This window comes from Schistocerca gregaria, chromosome 1, assembly GCF_023897955.1.
Source record: "Schistocerca gregaria isolate iqSchGreg1 chromosome 1, iqSchGreg1.2, whole genome shotgun sequence".
Lineage (NCBI taxonomy): Eukaryota > Metazoa > Arthropoda > Insecta > Orthoptera > Acrididae > Schistocerca > Schistocerca gregaria.
The window spans coordinates 975,274,045-975,294,922 of record NC_064920.1 but is presented as its reverse complement, the minus strand read 5'-3'; the positions used below and the strand labels follow the sequence as shown (position 1 = coordinate 975,294,922).

Genomic DNA, 20,878 nt, shown 5'->3' with positions numbered 1-20,878 from the left:
CATAATACGTGTTCCAAAATTCTACAACTGATCGACGTTAGAGATATAGGTCTATAGTTCTGCACATCTGTTCGACGACCCTTCTTGAAAACGGGGATGACCTGTGCCCTTTTCTAATCCTTTGTAACGCTTCGCTCTTCTAGAGACCTACGGTACACCGCTGCAAGAAGGGGGGCAAGTTCCTTCGCGTACTCTGTGTAAAATCGAACTGGTATCCCATCAGGACCAGCGGCCTTTCCTCTTTTGAGCGATTTTAATTGTTTCTCTATCCCTCTGTCGTCTACTTCGATATCTACCATTTTGTCAACTGTGCGACAATCTAGAGAAGGAAGCACAGTGCAGTGAATACCCTCCTCACAGAAGTCTACCTCCTGACTTGTTAACCACTGCATCACCACTGTTTTGACTGCGTCATCGTCTTGAGGACGCTGACCGCCCAAGTGTTTCTTACGATGAAATATGGGTGGCCTACGTCACACCAGAATCAAAGCAACAGTCCATGGAATGGCGGCGTTCACATTCACCCAGATAAGTGAAGTTTAAGCAATCAATTTCTGTCCGGAGAATCGTGTGCACTGTTTTTTGTGACAAAAAAGGAGCATTGCTTGTGGAATTTCTGCCTCGTAATGAGACAATCAGTGCAGCAGCTTACTGTAAGACATTGCACAATCTGCGTCGTTCAATTCAGAACAAAAGACGTGGCAAGTTGAGCAAGGGCATCGTTTTGCTGCAAGACAATGCCCGTCCACATGTGGCGATTCAGACCAAAGATCTCATCACTACTTTTCGATGAGAAACTCTAGATCACCCTCCGTACAGCCCCGATCTTGCGCGCAGTGGCTACCATCTGTTCCTACAGTTGAAGAAACACCTGGGCAGTCAGCGTCTTCATGAGGAAGTCAAAACAGTGGTGATGCAGTGGTTAACAAGTCAGACGGCCGACTTCTATGAGGAGGGTATTCAAAAACTGGTGCAACGTTATGACAAGTGCCTCAGTATTGACGTAAATTATGTAGAAAAGTAGATTAAGATTCAGGCTTTTATGTAAAAATAAAATTATTGAGATATCTTAGCACGTCTTTTTTTAATTTCAAAACGGTACTTACTTAAAAAACACGCCTCGTAGTAATTGCTGATTAAGTTCCAAAAACTCAAGAGCTTGCATGTTATTCCACTGTTCCTTAGACACCGTGTTTTCAAATATATTATTTGGAAGTACAAGCGAATAAAAAGCCGGGTTTCGAAACGACAACAAAAACAAACAACGTTGGTGCCAATGTGTGGGCGAGGTACCGGTACTGGCCCCAACGCCCTTTGATGTTTAATCGAAATACCGACAAGCGACGGAGCCGTACAAACATTGCAGCCAACGCTGGTTCCAAAGCTATTTCACCTATCTACGCACTGGACCAATACTGTTCACGCTTTCGTTGGCCCCAGTGTGTGGTCGCGGTCTTACATAAAAAGTGCAACAAAAGGTACCCTTCAACTGAGAATAGCTATAGCTGTAGACCATAATTACGCATCGCTGACAGCATATTTTGCTGGAAATGAGCAGATTTATAGCAAATATTGGAACATGTGAGGCAATACTGACCCTACGACTTATCTTAGAAAATAGATTAAGGAAAGGCAAACCTACATTTCTAGCATTTGTAGACTTAGAGAAAGCTTTTGACAATGTTGACTGGAATACTCTCTTTCAAATTCTGAAGGTGGCAGGGGCAAAATACAGGGAGCGAAAGGCTTTTTACAATTTGTACAGAAACCAGATGGCATAAGAGTCGAGGGACATGGAAGCAGTGGTTGGGAAGGGATCGAGACAGGGTTGTAGCCTCTCCCTGATGCTATTCAATCTGTATATTGAGCAAGCAGTAAGGGAAACAAAAGAAAAATTCGGACTAGGTATTAAAATCCATAGAGAAGAAATAAAAACTTTGAGGTTCGCCGATGACATTGTAATTCTGTCAGAGACAGCAAAGGACTTAGAAGACCAGCTGAATGGAATGGACAGTGTCTTGAAAGGAGGATATAAGATGAACATCAACGAAAGCAAAACGAGGATAATGGAATGTAGTCGAATTATATCTGGTGATGCTGCCGTAATTAGTTAAGGAAATGAGTCACTTTAAGTATTAGAGGATATAAAATGTAGACTGGCAATGGCAAGGAAAGCGTTTCTGAAGGATAGAAATTTGTTAACACCGAGTATAGATTTAAGTCGCAGGAAGTCGTTTCTGAAAGTATTTGTATGGAGTGTAGCCATGTATGGAAGTGAAACATGGACGATCAATAGTTTGGACAAGAAGAGAATAGAAGCTTTCGAAATGTGATGCTACAGAAGAATGCTGCAGATTAGATGGGTAACTGGCATAACTAATGAGGAGGTATTGAATAGAATTGGGGAGAAGAGGAGTTTGTGGCACAACTTTACTAGAAGAAGGGATCGGTTGGTAGGACATGTTCTGAGGCACCAAGGGATCACCAATTTAGTATTGGAGGTTAACGTGGAGGGTAAAAATTGTAGAGGGAGTCCAAGGGATGAGTACATTAAACAGATTCTGAAGGATGTAGGTTGCAGCAGGTACTGGGAGATGAAGAAGATTGCACAGGATAGAGTAGCCTGGAGAGCTGCATCAAATCAGTCTCAGGACTGAAGACAACAACAATAGCAAGAGGAGTGGAGTACTCACGGGCATGATCTCGGCGAGGTCGTCAATGGTGAGCTGGGAAACGACTCCGACGGACGTGTCGTCGGAGGCCGGCACGACGGGCGGCGACAGCAGCTTCCGGTAGCACAGCGACGGGAAGTGCAGGTCCAGGATGATGGAGTTGTAGACGGCCAGCCCCATCAGCACGCCGATCAGGTTGTACTCGCGCAGGCCGCCCGCCTGGTCCGTGCTGAACCAGTAGCAGCGCGAGTGCGGGTGGTACACGAACATGCCGTAGTCTGGCTGGAAGATCTGCCGGATCAGGAGCAGGAACCACTCCTTGGTCAGCCCACCCATGTCCAAGCCCGGCTCGCCCACAAACGAGACCTTCAGCTTCTTTTTCAGATCCTTCTGCTTGCTGGCGATCTGCAACGAAGGGAAGGAGGAACTTAGAGCAGGCACACACCATCCATACTGAGGGCGCTATAGATTGAGCATTTTTTTCTTTTTTAATAAGTCTTTTGACTAGTTTCTATCGGTCCACCATGAAGTTCTCTCCCATTTCAGTCTCTGCATCTCAAAGTGGCACACACACCCGACGTCCTCAATTATTTTGTTAGATTCACTACAGTCTCTGTCCCTACAACTGTTTACTTCTACAGTTCCCACAAGTGCCATGGAAATTATTCACTAATGTCATAACACATGTTGTATCATCTGGGTCCTTCTTCTAGTGTGTATTTCCTACATATTCCTTTGCTCATTGAATATGCAGAGAACCTCTGTATTTTGTATCCTATCTTTCTGTAACGCCACCACTCAAACACTTTGTTTCTCTTCTTTTCCAGTCTTTCCACAGTATATGACCCACTTTGCAATGGAACTGTTCAACACACTTCTTTTTCTAGCTATATAAGAATCCAGTACACTATAATTTAAATCACGATCAAAAGAGACCGAAACAAGTTGCATAATTTTCTGGACTTGTGATAAAATGTATATTGTTGAGGCATAATACTAATATAAAGTTAACTATTTTATGAGGAACGTAATTATTTTTGCATTTCTAATACGCTTCACAGTTTTGTACGCTTCTGAAGTGTACTTCAGTATTAAAATCATACTTATTGTTTTACATAAGTATTCAAAAAGATAAAATTAATAGAAACACGAATTTGTCTATGAAATATTAATTAAGTGTACCTCTTTGGTTAAAAATATCGCTAATGTCACCTTAAGTAAAATTTTGCATTTGTCGAAAGCGGAGGCATTTAGTTCTGGAGTAACGAGTTCGAAGTTGGCGAGTTATGGCGTGAGCTGCTGGACTGCGAATTCCTTTGCCTTTGGATGGAAAAGATTTGATTAATGTTTGTATTACGATGGAAGTTTAATTTGCGCAGTTTCATAGAAAAATATACGGAACCAAGTGCCGAGTGTCCAAATTGTATTATTCAGTCTAATCATGCCTACTAGACACGTTCATTGTTACTTTCAGCAAGCTACAATGCCTTACGAGCAAGATAGTCACCAAGGAAACAAAAATACTGAACACCCTTTCTTCTAACCTAATTATTAACTGCAAATCCTTAGTGATGTAAGCTTAAGAAGTGCACATGCTTGTAGATTAAAACTGAAGCAACTGCAAAAAGGTGGGAATTTAAGGACATGGGATCTGGATAAGCTGAAAGAACCAGAGGTTGTACAGAGTTTCAAGGAGAGCATAAGGGAACAATTGACAGGAATGGGGGAAAGAAATACAGTAGAAGAAGAATGGGAGCTCTGAGGGATGAAGTAGTGAAGGCAGCAGAGGATAAAGTAGGTAAAAAGACGAGGGCTGCTAGAAATCCTTGGGTAACAGAAGAAATTTTGAATTTAATTGATGAAGGAGAAAATATAAAAATGCAGTAAATGAAGCAGGCAAAAAGGAATACAAACGTCTCAGAAATGAGATCGACAGGAAGTGCAAAATGGCTAAACAGGGATGGCTAGCGGCCAAATGTAAGAATGTAAAAGCTTATCTCACTAGGGGTAAAATAGATAATGCCTACAGAAAAATTAAAGAGACGTTTGGAGATAAGAGAACCACTTGTATGAACATCAAGAACTCAGATGGAAACCCAGTTCTAAGCAAAGAAGGGAAGGCAGAAAGGTGGAAGTAGTATATAGAGGGTTTATACAAGGGCGATGTACTTGAGGACAATATTATGGAAATGGAAGAGGATGTAGATGAAGACGAAATGGGAGATAAGATACTGCGTGAAGAGTTTGACAGAGCACTGAAAGACCTTAGTCGAAACAAGGCCCCCGGAGTAGACAACATTCCATTAGAACTACTGACGGCCTTGGGAGAGCCAGTCCTGACAAAACCCTACCATCTGGTGAGCAAGATGTATGAGACAGGCGAAATACCCTCAGACTTCAAGAAGAATATAATAATTCCAATCCCAAAGAAAGCAGGTGCAAACAGATGTGAAATTTACCGAACTATCAGTTTAATAAGTCACAGCTTCAAAATACTAACGCGAATTCTTTACAGACGAATGGAAAAACTGGTAGATGCGGACCTCGGGGAGGATCAGTTTGGATTCCATTGAAATGTTGGAACACGTGAGGCAATACTGACCTTACGACTTATCTCAGAAGAAAGATTAATAAAAGGCAAACCTACGTTTCTAGCATTTGTAGACTTGGAGAAAGCTTTTGACAATGTTGACTGGAATACTCTCTTTCAAATTCTGAAGGTGGTAGGGGTAAAATACAGGGAGCGAAAGGCTATTTACAATTTGTACAGAAACCACATGGCAGTCATAAGAGTCGAGGGGCATGAAAGGGAAGCAGTGGCTGGGAAAGGAGTGAGACAGGGTTGTAGCCTCTCCCCGATGTTATTCAATCTGTATATTGAGCAAGCAGTAAAGGAAACAAAATAAAAATTCGGAGTAGGTATTAAAACTCACGGAGAAGAAGTAAAAACTTTGAGGTTCGCCGATGACATTGTAATTCGGTCAGAGACAGCAAAGGACCTGGAAGAGCAGTTGAACGGAATGGACAGTGTCTTGAAAGGAGGATATAAGATGAACATCAACAAAAGCAAAACGAGGATAATGGAATGTAGTCAAATTAAGTCGGGTGATGTTGAGGGAATTAGATTAGGAAATGAGACACTTAAAGTAGTAAAGGAGGTTTGCTATTTAGGAAGTAAAATAACTGATGATGGTCGAAGTAGAGAGGATATAAAATGTAGACTGGCAATGGCAAGGAAAGCGTTTCTGAAGAAGAGAAATTTGTTAACATCGAATATAAATTTATGTATCAGGAAGTCGTTTCTGAAAGTATTTGTATGGAGTGTAGCCATGTATGGAAGTGAAACATGGACGATAACTAGTTTGGACAAGAAGAGAATAGAAGCTTTCGAAATGTGGTGCTACACAAGAATGCTGAAGATAAGGTGGATAGATCACGTAACTAATGAGGAGATATTGAATAGGATTGGGGAGAAGAGAAGTTTGTGGCACAACTTGACTAGAAGAAGGGATAGGTTGGTAGGACATGTCCTGAGGCATCAAGGGATCACAAATTTAGCATTGGAGGGCAGCGTGGAGGGTAAAAATCGTAGAGGGAGACCAAGAGATGAATACACTAAGCAGATTCAGAAGGATGTGGGTTGCAGTAGGTACTGGGAGATGAAGAAGCTTGCACAGGACAGAGTAGCATGGAGAGCTGCATCAAACCAGGACTGAAGGCAACAACAACATACGTTGAATTCAGTTTTTTGTTTTTTGATTGTTTGTTCGACATTAGAGAGGAGGATGAATCTGCTTCCATACAATGCTGTGCTCCAGACTAAATTCCCAGTAGTTCCGTCCTCAAATTAAGGCCTATGTTTTATAATAGCACACTTCTTTTTGGAGGAATATCCACTTTGGCTGTTCCAATCGATCCTCCTTACGTTGTCTATCATGTATTATCTTGATTCCAAGGCAGCAGGATTCCTTCACTTCGTCTACTTTGTGGTCCTCAATTTTGATTTCGGTTTCTGCTGCTTTCGGAGGCGCAACTAAAAAGGGGGAGAGGTGGTCGTGACACCTTCCAAAAACATTTTCTAAAAGAATTCCTACTTTTACGTATATCATTTTCTGAATTTCTTAGACAGTTTAAGGGAAATAAAGTAGCATGGAAAATGTCTACAAATATCTAGAATATCACATGCTATATTGAACACAACACTTTTCAGTTGCTCGGTTCTGGGCCTGGACACATAGATGGAATGGGCCGGTTGCAAGGAGCAGTCCAACCAGGTAATAGCTGGCTGTACCTGCTGAGAACACCAAATCTGACAGTCGGGAGTTCACAAGTAGAACCACAGAAGATTGAGTAAGATAAGACCGAAAAGATAAGGCCTTACGATGAGGAAAACAAGTAACAAATGGTTCAAATGGCTCTGAGCATTATGGGACTTAACATCTGTGGTCATCAGTCCCCTAGAACTTAGAACTACTTAAACTTAACTAACCTAAGGACATCACACACATCCATGCCCGAGGCAGGACTCGAACCTGCGACCGTAGCAGTCCTGCGGTTTCGGACTGAGCGCCTGAACCGCTAGACCACCGCGGCCGGCCAAATCAAGTAAGAGAAACATAGGCTTTCCTGTCTGTAAGTGGAAGTAATTAAAAGATATAGTGTTTACATGGTCCTTTATTTTCTGTAAATTATTTAAGAAACTTGGAAACTGCTATACTTCAAAGTATGAATGCTTTTTGTAGAATGTAGCTCGTAAGGCGACTAGAGGAAAGTACTCACCTACGGGAGCTTTAGTGGACTGTAAATGCACAACATGGCAGTGCATATCCTTGGTTGACGGCGCAGCGGTAAACAGATAACACATCTTGGTTCAAATGGTTCAAATGGCTCTGAGCACTATGGGACTTAACACCGGAGGTCATCAGTCTCCTAGAACTTAGAACTACTTAAACCTAACTAACCTAAGGACATTATACACATCCATGCACGAGGCAGGATTCGAGCCTGCGACCGTAGCGGTCGCGCGGTTCCAGACTGAAGCGCCTAGAACCGCTCGACCACTCCGGCCGGCTAACACATCTTTGCGCGATTGTAATTTCTGAAGCGAGTTTCAGTTTTAGTTCCGAAACAATAATTATCAGTCGCTTTTATGGTATTATAAGTGTTAACAACGGAGGCGAAACTGAATTAATATTGTGCTTAACGCGGTTTTGCTTCTTAAAATCTGACAGTGAAGTGTACAAATGGAAGAAAGACTTACACGAAGTAATAAATACGCACCAAAATGTAATTCGCAAAAATAAAACAGTCCGAAAGATTTACTGTAAAGGGTGGCCTTCCGTTACCCTCCATCAATAACCACCAAAAACCTCTAAACTTAAATAAAGAACATAAGCAACACTCCTTTATAGGATTTTTCTTGGCATATGAACCATTTAGAGCTGCTTGTGAGAAGCAATGCACCGTTACTGATGAAGATCTGCTAGACTGACCATCCAAATCGCAATTGAGATGAATATTGCTGATCTTAAGGCTTCTTGAGCCTGGTTAAATAGATTCAAGAAATCATACAATATAGGAAGTCGCAACACAACTATGTTTAATTCAAGTAAACGTGTAGAGGAGATGCCATTTATTCGTAACTGACTTGAAGAAGAAGCTTATTATCCACACATCTGCTGTGTCTTATTCCGATCAGTCTGGTTTCTTGAAAGAACTTCGAGCAAACCACACTTTCATTTCGAGGAGAAAAATTGACTAATGTTATGACATATTCTTATACAGCGATGACGGTATGAGTGGATTCCTGCTTCCGCAGTTTCTGTCATCGGGAAACTCAGTACTTGTTAGGATAAAAAATAAGGAAAAGACGGTTGAAATGGCAATAATCTTATAACAGACCTATCAAAATCCGAAAAATAGGAAAGAATAATGTTAAACATTTCTTCAAAAGGTCTCTAACCAGCTGCAGGAACTAATGCATTGCTTTTGTTGGACTTTTGCCCTAGACACCTCTGTCTTTGAGAAGGACGATGAAAAGACTTTATATAACGCAGATTCCACTCCGAACATCCAAAGTTGTTCTCGGCAAAGAATTTTTTCGATCGTGAAAGTGTTTTTAACGAAATTTTCATACAACATAATTTCCGATACTCACTTGAGGTTTATCGGGAGAACAGTAGTCTTAAATTTCAGTCATTTATGCATTATAAGTTTCCAGCGCCCCGTCTTACGAACTTCTCTAAGTATGCCCAGTGTGCAGTATAATAAGCAGAGCAACAACCATTTCTTAGGCCACCCAGTTGTGTCTAAATTGTGTCTAGTCATTACTGCGAAATGCCTGAAAGTATTAATTTTTCTTTCGTCAGGTGTGCTTGGTGAAAGGAAAATGTTTCTTTTCGTCAATAAAATGACGCTTCGCTTTATTTTGTCGACTGTGGGGAATAAGCAAGACATTGTTTCATTGTTAGTAAAATTCACATTATTCAAAAATTACCGTAAGAACTGTGCTACAGGAATTGTTGTAGAATGGTGAATGTGTAAGAAATATTTCAGTTCAACACATTAAACTCAGTATCGATGAAAGTCGTCTGTGATGTAACGTCAGACATTACCTAGTTTTATTTTCTGCCAGTCGCCTTCATAAGAATTGCAACTGCAACAGTTCAGGGGTCGACATGAACTGGGCATTATTCAAAAACTTAATGATATGTGACATTTTTTGTATCGTTTAGCTACTTGAAATTCGCTTACGTCATTCTGAATATTCGAGCTACACGGCGCTATACTTTCTTTTGTTACAGCTGACTGCACTCTACGCTGGACAATATGAGTAACTTCAACAACTTATAAAAAATCCTTGCAGTGTGTCTTAACAGCTAAAATTCTTTGTTCTTTATGCGCAAAAAATTTCAGGGTAGGTTTTCACATGTCGAATTGTTCCATTCCTTTGTAAGGACAGATGAAGTGAAAAACTCTTGCTGCCTTGAAATCAAAATAACACATTCACGCGATGAAATATCCATAGTCTGCAGAATTGCGTTCACAATTGTAGTCCTGAGTGAAATAATGATTATGGTGATCGGACACTTCGATTTTATATTGTGTAAAGTATTATTTTTGTGTGTTATGCTAAAGCGATGTACCAAGCATTAATGTGGACACGTTATTACTGTTATACTAAAAAAAATTATATGAGATATAGGTATTGATATTAATTCGTAAGTAACTGTGGTACATTGACAGTGAGGGTGAAAACAAATTGTGAAAAAAAGGAAACTTTTGTTTAAACGTCCCGTCGACATCGAGGTCATCAGAGGCGAAGCGCAAGCTCAGAATATTTTAGTGCTGGTCAAGGAGATCAGCTGTGCTCTTTTAAACTAACCGCCGCTGGATTCACCTGGAGCGATTAAGGGAAATCACGGAAAATCTAAATCTGGACAGGCGGACAGGGATTTAAACCGTCGTTCCCCACAATATGAGTCCATTGTGTTAACCATTGCGCCACTTCACTCGGTAAGCAAATTATATTTAAGTGTGTGGGGGAGAGGGAGAATAAAGTACGAAAGTGTGATCTTCCAGAACTTAGAACTACTTAAACCTAACTAACCTAAGGACATCACACACATACATGCCCGAGGCAGGATTCGAACCTGTGACCGTAGCAGTGCGCGGTTCCGGACTGAGCGCCTAGAACCACGAGACCACCGCGGATGGCACTTTCAGTTCATATTCTGTGCTCATTACACTGCTATTTTAGTGCCTTTCTCCATTGTCTCTCTCATTACATTCAAATGGTAGAGTAATAATTCTTCCTCACATTTACTGAGTATACCACTGCCATCAACGAATCTTATCATTGTATTACAATGTTGAAACAGCACTTTCTTTAGGTGATATTGTTACTTGGAATTTTGACTATTTTGTAATTGTGAGCTGAGTAGCTATAAAGCTGTGCTAAAATGCATCCATGGACAACATGGAGAACTGGAAAAAACTTCCCCTGCTCTTTTCAGTTCCTCATATAGGTGATGAAATGAAGTGAGCGTTTGGCGTCATTGGCCGGGAGGCCCCTTACTGGGCGGGTCCGGCCTCCTTGGTACAGGTCTTATTTCATTGGGTCTTATTACATTGGGCGACCTGCGCGCCGGATGGGGATGACAACACAACACCCAGTCCCTGAGTGGAGAACTTCCCCGACCCAGACGGGAATCGAATCCGGGCCCGTAGGACGTCAATCCGTCAGGCTGACCAGTTTTTTTCCCCTCAAAAGTGCCTGAGAGAAGGGTCGGGGACAAAGAGGGCAGGGGTCGTCTTCCGAGGCCTGGCCTCAATGTCCCGTTCCCGCCCTCCTAGCGCCAAGGAAAGGAAAGAGGTTCTATAGGATCTAGAGAACTAAAAGGGATCAATATCACTTATACATCTTTATATATTTCCCCTCAGCTATCGAGGCGGACATAAGTGATGAAATTCTGCTAGTGTGCTTGTTTTGGTTAGTATGAGACTGATCCTGCTTTCGCTGGAGTCTTTGTCTCTAAAATAAGGGATTTCTAGAAAGAACGACTCACTATCGTCTAGTGAAGCTGTTTACACGCCTGGCAGTGGGCTATTGGTCGACTCTGAACAAGCTTCAGCGATTGGCCGACCATTCGGCCGGACAAGGAGTCGGACGACTATGGTTCCAGTACACGGCCAGGCCAAGACCGTGCACAGAACTTGGTAGATGTAGATGAGACTCACCTCGTTGAGGGAATCGGAGACGAGGTGAGAGCGCCGTACGAGGATGTTGAGGAAGAAGATGTCGATCTGAGGCGCCTGGTGGCGTGCGACTTTGGCCACCAGAGAGCGGCGTGCCGTCAGGATCATCTGCTGCTCTGAGTCCTGCGGGACATATCAACAAAGCTGGCCACTGTAAACGGTCTGCACCAAACATTACAAAAGAGTCACGAAGATGATGCTATGTGTCGTGTAGAATGTATTTCGGTCCTTAGAGTAACGGAGTGTGGAGCTGTTAATGAGGAAATGTAGTGAAACATTTAACAGCATTACCTAATTTTATGAAATTGCTGAAACGGTTTAAGATTTGCTGTTAGACAACAGGGAACCGGCTGCTAGAGGCGGATTTCCAGAATGTTTACATGAGGCTCCCGAAACAGGATTTCGTAAACCCAATACCGCTTCTGGTTGTTTATGTAAACACTCCAAAATCGATTCTAGAAATCCGGTTTTAGCTGCCGGTTTTCCACTTCTAAACTTGATTTTCATCCCCATGTAAATGCACAACTGTTTCTCAGACGTGCTTAGGTTGTCAACTTGCGTCTCTTTTTTTTTGAACAAAAATCGGCTTTTTGTCTGGTGAAGGAGAAGTAGAAATATTAGACTGACCATGAAGTTGTCTACACCTCTAATGTAGTAAGGAAAACTCGTTAATTCGTTAATACCTCACTATTTGGCGATAATTTTGCGGCAGACTACTCATATCAAAACATTTTCGTGAAAGCTGGGGCCTACAAAATGGTTCAAATGGCTCTGAGCACTATGGGACTCAACATCTGAGATCATCAGTACCCTAGAACTTAGAACTACTTAAACCTAACCAACCTAATGACATCACACACATCCATGCCCGAGGCAGGATTCGAACATGCGACCGTAGCGCTCGCGCGGTTCTGGACTGACGCGCCTAGAACCGCTCGGCCACACCGGCCTGCTGGGGGCCTACAACTGACTGTGGATCAAGCAGTGAAATTTGGTTGCATCACTTCTGTTTGTGAAATCCTTTTTCTGTGTGATGGAAATAGGTAAGGTGTGTAATTGGCGAATGTCATTCTTCACCTGGCAGTAAAAGTATACGTTGTAGGGTTAACTAAAGGCATACACTTTGATGTAAGTTTTAGGCAAAGTGCAATGGTGGCAGATAGCTTTTATGTCTTGTCGTGCAAGCAACTTGTCTATCGTATCGTTAGTTTCAGTCTCAGAGGCAAAACTTACTTCGGGAGTGCAGTGTGAACTCTGATCGAAGTAGCTGAAACTTTGTGCCATTGCTATAACGAATGTACGCATGCGAAATTGGAGAACAATGGGCCTCGACAATATATCAATATTTTACCAGATTTGTCTGGTGTTTATTTACGTGGGTAACCACGTCCCCTGACTACCATTTTCATAGTACTTTCATACTCAGATTTCACTGGCTGATATGCAACATGCAGTTAGCTGTCCTGTAGGTAAGTCAGGTAAGTTTGAGAGGTACGTATGGTGCTTTTGGACCTCAAATTCGTAGAACCACAAACATAAGTCTACTAAATGGTTGATCTGCACAGCCCTATTAGTCTGCAGCGTCCTGATAAAGGCAGTAGATACGAGGTCTGTCTAAAAGGTATCCGACCTTTGATTCTCCCGCGCAAAATAGAGACGATAGCGCGGCACCACTGTACACAGTTAAGGAAAAGGCTTTTATGCGACATGCGTGAATTTTGTCCCCGCCTTCCAGCGCGTCAGTCGCTGCCTGTCGGTCGCTGAGTGAGTTGCTACACGTGTTCGTCGGATCACTGATCTCTGAAGATGACTGAACGTCTTGAGCAAAGATACTGCATCAAATTTTGCCAAAAGCTTGGTGATTCTCAAAGCGAAACAATTCGTAAGATTCAGCAGGTGTTTGGAGAAGATGCGACGGGTGTAACACAAAGTAAGGAGTCGTTCAACCGATTCAAAAATGGCCGCACATCAGCGGAGAGTGACCAGAGTTCTGGCAGGTCCCAAACTGCTCGGAGTGCAGCTGTTGCTGAGAGGGTGCAAAATGTGGCGATTGCAGATCGTCGTTTGACCGTGCGGAAGATTGAGCAAGAGGTTGGAGTGAGTAAAGATTCTGCACGTGGAATTTTGCGTGGTGATTTGAACATGCACCGAGTGGCTGCGAAATTCGTACCCAAATTTTTGTCGCCAGAACAAAGAGACCTCCGTGTTGACGTTGCACAGGACATTCTGGACACCACCTACACTGATCCTGGGTTTCTGAACACCGCGATAGCTGGAGATGTGTCATGGGTGTACGGGTACAACCCAGAAACAAAAATACAGTCGTCGCAATTGAAGCATCCCGAGTCTCCAAGGCCGAAGAAAGTGCCGCAGGTGTGAAGCAAAATCAAGACGATACTGACTGTCTTCTTTGATGTCCGTGGAATTGTGCATCGCCGGCCGACGTGGCCGTGCGGTTCTAGCGCTGCAGTCCGGAACCGCGGGGCTGCTACGGTCGCAGGTTCGAATCCTGCCTCTGGCATAGATATGCGTGATGTCCTTAGGTTAGTTAGGTTTAAGTAGTTCTAAGTTCTAGGCGACTGATGACATAAGATGTTAAGTCCCGTAGTGCTTAGAACCATTTGAACCATTTTTGAATTGTGCATCAACAATACGCCCCGGAAGGACAAACAACGACAAACGAGTACTATCAAGATGTTCTCCGGTGACTCCGTGACGCAGTTCGGCGCAAAAGACCAGACCTGTGAACGGCGAAAAACTGGCAACTGCATCACGACAACGACCCCGCACATTCATCCCACTTGATCCAAAATTTCTGGGCCATACATGGAATTAAAGCCTTTCGCCAACCTCCCTACTCTCCAGACATGGCTCCTTGCGACTTCTGGTTGTTTCCAAAATTGAAGACGCCACTGAAAGGAACCCTTTTTGAGAGTTAAGAAGAGGTAGTGCGGAACACGACGACGGAGCTGAACATCATTCCAAAAGAAAACTTCCAGAAGTGTTCCAGGAAGTGGAAGGATCGGTGGGTTAAGTGTGTGCAAGCACAAGGGGCCTACTTTGAAGGGGATTAGGGTCCCAACGCCGTCATGTATTCGAAATATTTTTTCTGGCCAAAGGTCGGATATTTTTTAGACAGGCCTCGTATGTTATACGTTTCTAGTTAGAGTTTGTACCATCATTATTTCCTCTCGCCACATACCGATGTGTTTTATTTTATCTGACTCGAATAAGGTAACAAGTCCAATTTACGTAAAATACGAGAGGGAAGACAGAAGAGGTTAGAGTCATTTTTACGGAAACTATTTAGTGTTGGCACCTAAGCCAGAATAAATTGCCATTTATATTCATCCGTCTTTCACTTTGCCAAGTTTCTCCCGTGCCACAGAGCGAACTATGGCGGGTTCCCCGTGTTAGTAACGAAATCCTGGATGAAGAGTGCGCTATTTACAGCAATATCGAATATTACAGAGTATAGCACTCCGTCTTCAGGGCACAACTGGCACATCGGGACCAACCGACCACCGTATCATCCTCAGACGAGTATAAGGATAGAAGGGGCATGTGGTCTGTACACCACTCTCCCGGTCGTTATGATGGTTTTCTTCGACCGGAGCCGCTACTATTTGGTCGAGTAGCTCCTCGATTGGCATCACGAGGCTGAGTGCACCTCGAAAACTGGCAACAGTGCATGGCAGCCCGGATGGTCACCCATCAAAGTGCCGGCCACGCCCGACAGCACTTAACTACAGTGACTTGACGGGAACAGGTGTATCCACTGCGACTAGGCCGTTGCATTCCAGAGTATACAAACATTAAAACATATGCTGTTCCGAGAACCTTCCAGAAATGATAAATACTAAATAACAAAAAATTGCCGGTGATTGTATCTGAAATATTGACGCGCAGCATGGCAGCCAGCGACACTAACCACTACGCGACGCTCCGTGCACGACATCTTGTGGCCTTATTTTGAAGCAGAAGATTTTGCCCCACATATATACCTCTACTCACTGTGTGTCACTGGATACAACAATCAACTGCACACGCAGAAATACCACCACTGGACTTCGCAGCACGGAGAGGTCACGGCAGATGTTGGTAATGCCAGTGGTAAGGTACGAGTGCATCAAAAACATCATGAGGCATTTCATCACAGTTAGTAACAGTGCACTGTTCAAACTGGTGGTGAAGGTAGTCTCAAGCTACAGGTGATCTCCATGGAATGGGGCTTCGGACAGGCTGATACTGTTTCATTCTGTCTAACAGTGTAGGGCTCCATTTTCCGATTGCCTACAGCATCTCATGTCACAGACTTATTGTTTAAACAGAACAAGTGTGTAATATTTATTGATAATTGATCCTATGGTCTTATCTGAATGATCTCAGTCAAATTTTTATTTATTGGGAGACAATTATTCCAGCCATATAATGCAATGTATCTAAAATATAACGTTATACAAGATGGGTTAAGCTAAAGTGGGCGACACATACAATTATCTTGGTGATGCACTGGGTGTGTGGTTGATCACATAAATAGAGACAACTTAGTTTCCCACTGACTGTCTAGAGTTTTTTTCCTTGTAAGTATAGTCTGCCTTTCCTGGTCTCTGATTTGGACAGCATTGGAGGACAAGAACTTCAGAACGGTATGACACGAAGATGTGGCGTCAGTCTTTCGTGAATGAAATATATTTTTTTACAATTGTACCACTGCGTTTCAACCTATCTGATTTTTTATAGCTTGTACGGTAGCTCAATAATGTATCATTTACGATTTTGCACTTTGCGCGGTAGTTTTAACTCTGCTTTGCAGTGTGGCGCTCCAAAGCCGCTCTATTCCGGGAGGTTTAGGTCTCCCCTGGCAGCCAGCCGCGCTGACCACCCAGTCCCAATCTTTTGGAATCATTCGTCGCACCAGAGACGTACGCTAAAGTGCTGCGTGAAGGGAATTACGTTCTTTCCCGTACTCTGAAAAAGAACTGTACATGCATCTCATCAGATCCAGATGCCTTTCCTCCAAGAGAATCACTTTTCTTAATTTCGGCGTTCGTGTGATGATAACGATCACCAACAGTGACGTCTGGAAGACCGAATTTTATATTTCGTTCTTCTCTTACACTCTTTCAGTTTCGCTGACGGAATGACCACTGAGCGACTTTGATCTATTTATGTCTTAAAGTAAGTCCAATAGGCTTACTTGTTTGGATTTTTCGTCACTATTTGCCTTCGAATCAACTTTCTAGGCCGGTTGTTGAACAGCGGCTGGTCTCTCTCATCCTTCATAAAGTTGCTAGAAACGTACCTCACCATGTTAGAGAAGTTGTACACTTAAAATGATGCTTTTGTTTGAAAACAGTATTAGAGCGGGATTTCAGCAAGACAGTGCTCACTCGCACTTGTAAGGAATAGCCAAGTCGGCACCTTAGTACGAGAGGTGCCGCTTAATGTCAGATCACCCTCTTCACCTGTTTTACCACCTACTGAACAACTTTGGGATTTCTGCGATCAGCACACGATCGTGGTATGTTGGGCCTTGATAAAGGCCTTCAGGAATATAACGCTGTCCCACAGGAAAACATTCTAATTGTGCTAGATTTTTGACGTGTGTAGAGAACTTTTCGGAGGTATAATGGCCTCACGAAATACTTCTTAGGGACTTCGGAAAGTAGGTTACACATGTCGTCCCAATTTAAGACCGTTCCTCAAGAGTGGGGCATTATCAGAAGAGAGTACATGTTCCTGATTTCCTGCAGACACAAAGACAGGTGCTTTGCAGTGTGCGATCGAAATGGAACGGCAACTGGGAACGTACTCCAAAATTAAAGTACACGGGACAGTACGAATCTTGTAAGTAAAACGGCTATGTAGTCCAAATGCAGTGACACGTTCAGCAGTAGTGAAACGGTTGCCAACAATTTGACGAAGGCCGCACAAACGTGCGTGATGCTGACCGCGTTGACCATTTCTTGCACCATGCGATTTCCATGTCTTCACGCAAACTAAAACAGCATCTGGGGTTCGAAAGAGATTTTCCGAAGATGAGGACTTCCACCCAGCGGTTCTCGAGTGGCTCCGTGCCGGACGTCTACCGTCGAGGAACTGAAAGATTGGTAGAACGTTTTTTACAAAGAGTTGGTGGCCATACCGAAAAATAATGTAATGTAACTGTGTCACTTAGAAGTGTAGTGTAGCATTTAAGTTACTTGGCGTGTCATAATAATGTCTAGTTTGCTTTTTGAAGTCACATCAGAATGTTGCGCGTATAACATTGTTTCATTCCTCTGCGGTGACGAGTTGACTTTAATAGTGTGTGCATATATTCCTACATGCAGGTTTCACGATGGGCATATCGAAACTCACACGACAAATTCCGAGTCGCTGGCACGTCCGATGCAAGTCAAAGTTGTCTCTGAACTGGTGTATTTCAGCAGATAAACAACGATATTCGATATGCGAAGGGAATTCAATAACTAAAGAGACACATTGACGGAAAAACTATGTTTTTACAAAAGGAGACTTTTGCTGCTCCTCTACATAATGCCCAAGTATAAAGGGTGTTACAAAAAGGTACGGTCAAACTTTCAGGAAACATTCCTCACACAAAGATAGACAATATGTTATGTGGACATGTGTCCAGAAACGCTTACTTTCCATGTTACAGCTCATTTTATTACTTCTCTTCAAATCACATTAATCATGGAATGGAAACACACGGGAACAGAACGTACCAGCGTGACTTCAAACACTTTGTTACAGGAAATGTTCAAAATGTACACCGTTAGCGAGGATACATGCATCCACCCTCCGTCGCATGGAATCCCTGATGCGCTGATGCAGCCCTGGAGAATGGCGTATGTATCACAGCCGTCCACAATACGAGCACGAAGAGTCCCTACATTTGGTACCGGGATTGCGTAGACAAGAGCTTTCGAACGCCCGCGTAATTGAAGGTCAAGAGGGTTGAGGTCAGGAGAGCGTGGAGGCCATGGAATTGGTCCGCCTCTACCAATCCATCGGTCACCGAATCTATTGTTGAGAAGCGTAAGAACACTTCGACTGAAATGTGCGGGAGCTCCATCGTGCATGAACCGCATGTTGTGTCGTACTTGAAAGGCACATGTTCTAGCAGCACAGGTAGAGCATCCCGTATGAAATCATGATAACGTGGTCCATTGAGCGTGGGTGGAAGAACATGGGGCCCAATCAAGACATCACCAACAATGCCTGTCCAAACGTTCACAGAAAATCTGTGTTGATGACGTGATTGCACAATTACGTGCGGATTCTCGTCAGCCCACACATGTCGATTGTGAAACATTTACAATTTGATCACGTTGGAATGAAGCCTCATCCATAAAGAGAACATTTGCAGTGAAATGAGGATTGACACATTGTTGGATGAACCATTCGCAGAAGTGTACTTGTGGAGGCCAATCAGCTGCTGATAGTGCCTGCACACGTTGTACATGGTACGGAAACAACTGGTTCTCCCGTAGCACTCTCCATACAGTGACCTGGTCAACGTTACCTTGTACAGCAGCAACTTCTCTGATGGTGACAGTAGGGTTATCGTCAACTGCATGAAGAATTGCCTCATGCATTGCAGGTGTCCTCGTCGTTCTTGGTCTTCCCCAGTCGCGTGTCATAGACTGGAATGTTCCGTGCTCCCTAAGACGTCGATCAATTGCTTCCTGTCGGGACACCTTCGTTCTGGAAATCTGTCTCGATACAAACGTACCGCGCCACGGCTATTGCCCCGAGCTAATCAATACATCAAATGGGCATCTGCCAACTCCGCATTTGTAAACATTGCACTTACTGCAAAACCACGTTCGTGATGAATACTAACCTGTTGATGCTACGTACTGATGTGCTTGATGCTAGTACTGTAGAGCGATGAGTCGCATGTCAGCATAAGCACCGAAGTCAACATTACCTTGGGGCAACTGGCGGTGAATCGTGGAAGTATAGTACATACTGACGAAACTAAAATGAGCTCTAACATGGAAATTAAGCGTTTCCGGGTACATGTCCACACAACATCTTTTCTTTATTTGTGTGTGAGGAATGTTTCCTGAAAGTCTGGCAGTACCTTTTTGTAGTACCTTTTTGTAACACCCTGTATAAATATACTTGTCCCAACCACGAACTTCTCTCTTTTGTAGCTGATGCAAAGAAGTCTTTGTCTTGTTGTTTGAGTCACTTTCCCATACATTCTTGGATCTCCTTTTTCCACGTAATGCCTCCCTGAATGGACCAAAAACTGAAAATCCGAGGGAGTAAATATGGGCTGTAGTGAGGATGAGACAGTATTTGCCAACCATTTTTTCAGTGGTTTCTTTGTGCGATGGCGACCATTGTCGTATAGCAATATCACACCTTTTCTTTGAGATCCTCGACGTTTTTCTCCCACTACTGGCTTTACTTTCTTCATCAGTACGTCTGAGTAGTAGGCGCTGTTATTATACGCCGATCTTCCAAATAATCACAAAAGCCGACACCTTGGGGATCCCAAAAGACGGTCAACATGAATTTTCCCGCTGATGCTTGCAGTTTGAATTTCTTTCGGACAGATGAGCTGGTCTGCTTTCGTTACATTCTTAGTCTTTTGGGCGCTGGTTAAGATGAATCCGAGTTCCATCTTACTTTAAAATCTTGTTTAGAAAGGATCGTCTTCCCTTTCATAGCGGTCTTTAAGTCTGTACACACTCTGAGCCTTGTTTCCTTTTTAGAGACTCGCCTTGCACTTGGTTGCCGTACTTGAGCTTGTTACTGTTAACGTTATGAACTGTGCTAACACTTACTGCAAATTTTGCTATATGTTCGACTTAATACAGTGGTCTTTGCGAATAAAGTCGCCAGTGCGAGTTTCGAGGGAAGGAGTTGACTCTTGGACTAACTGACCGGGAAGTTGCTCGTTAGTCACTGAGGTTCGAACGGTTTTGAGCGTTCACTCAATTATTAAAATTTCTGCGGTTCATATAACTTTCACCATACTGTAAAGTCATTCGAGAAAAATTTTAGCTGATTTTTTTTTACCTTCAGGAAACAAAAAAAAAAAATGGATCATTGAACGTTGTTCAATTGTGGGAGCTTCAAGCGAACACGCCATTGCTAAACGCAATGTTGAGGTTCCAAACGAAAGAATTTTTATCCGTCAGCTGCTCTCATCTCATTCCATTCCTAATGTCAAAAAAGTGCAAAATTCCTCCTGCAAACTGTTTCATTTCTACCTCAGTATGTCTCTTTAATTACTGAATATCCCTCCCATAATCTACACGTACAGAGATGCTTATAAATGAAGGATAATGCTGATACATAGTGAAAAACGCTCTGGTGGGCGGTTTGCGGGTTCAAATCACCTCGGGTTATGACCACACGGTGCATTGGACCCGCAGTCGTCGCACGGTGGCGCTAGCAGCAGTCCACATACGCAGAGGTGTGTT

At 43.1% G+C, this 20,878-nt stretch overlaps 1 protein-coding gene across 1 annotated transcript in view; it reads right to left on the bottom strand.

The window, feature by feature from the left end:
• The window catches only part of LOC126311099 (probable E3 ubiquitin-protein ligase HECTD2), a 418,213-nt gene that overhangs the window by 54,021 nt on the left and 343,314 nt on the right, over positions 1-20,878 (bottom strand). Inside the window, exons 11-12 of the mRNA XM_049992125.1 lie at positions 11,412-11,552; positions 2,694-3,077 (exon numbers count right to left, since the gene is read on the bottom strand). Coding sequence (XP_049848082.1) covers positions 2,694-3,077; positions 11,412-11,552 — 525 coding nt within the window. The remainder of the gene's footprint in view (positions 1-2,693; positions 3,078-11,411; positions 11,553-20,878) is intronic.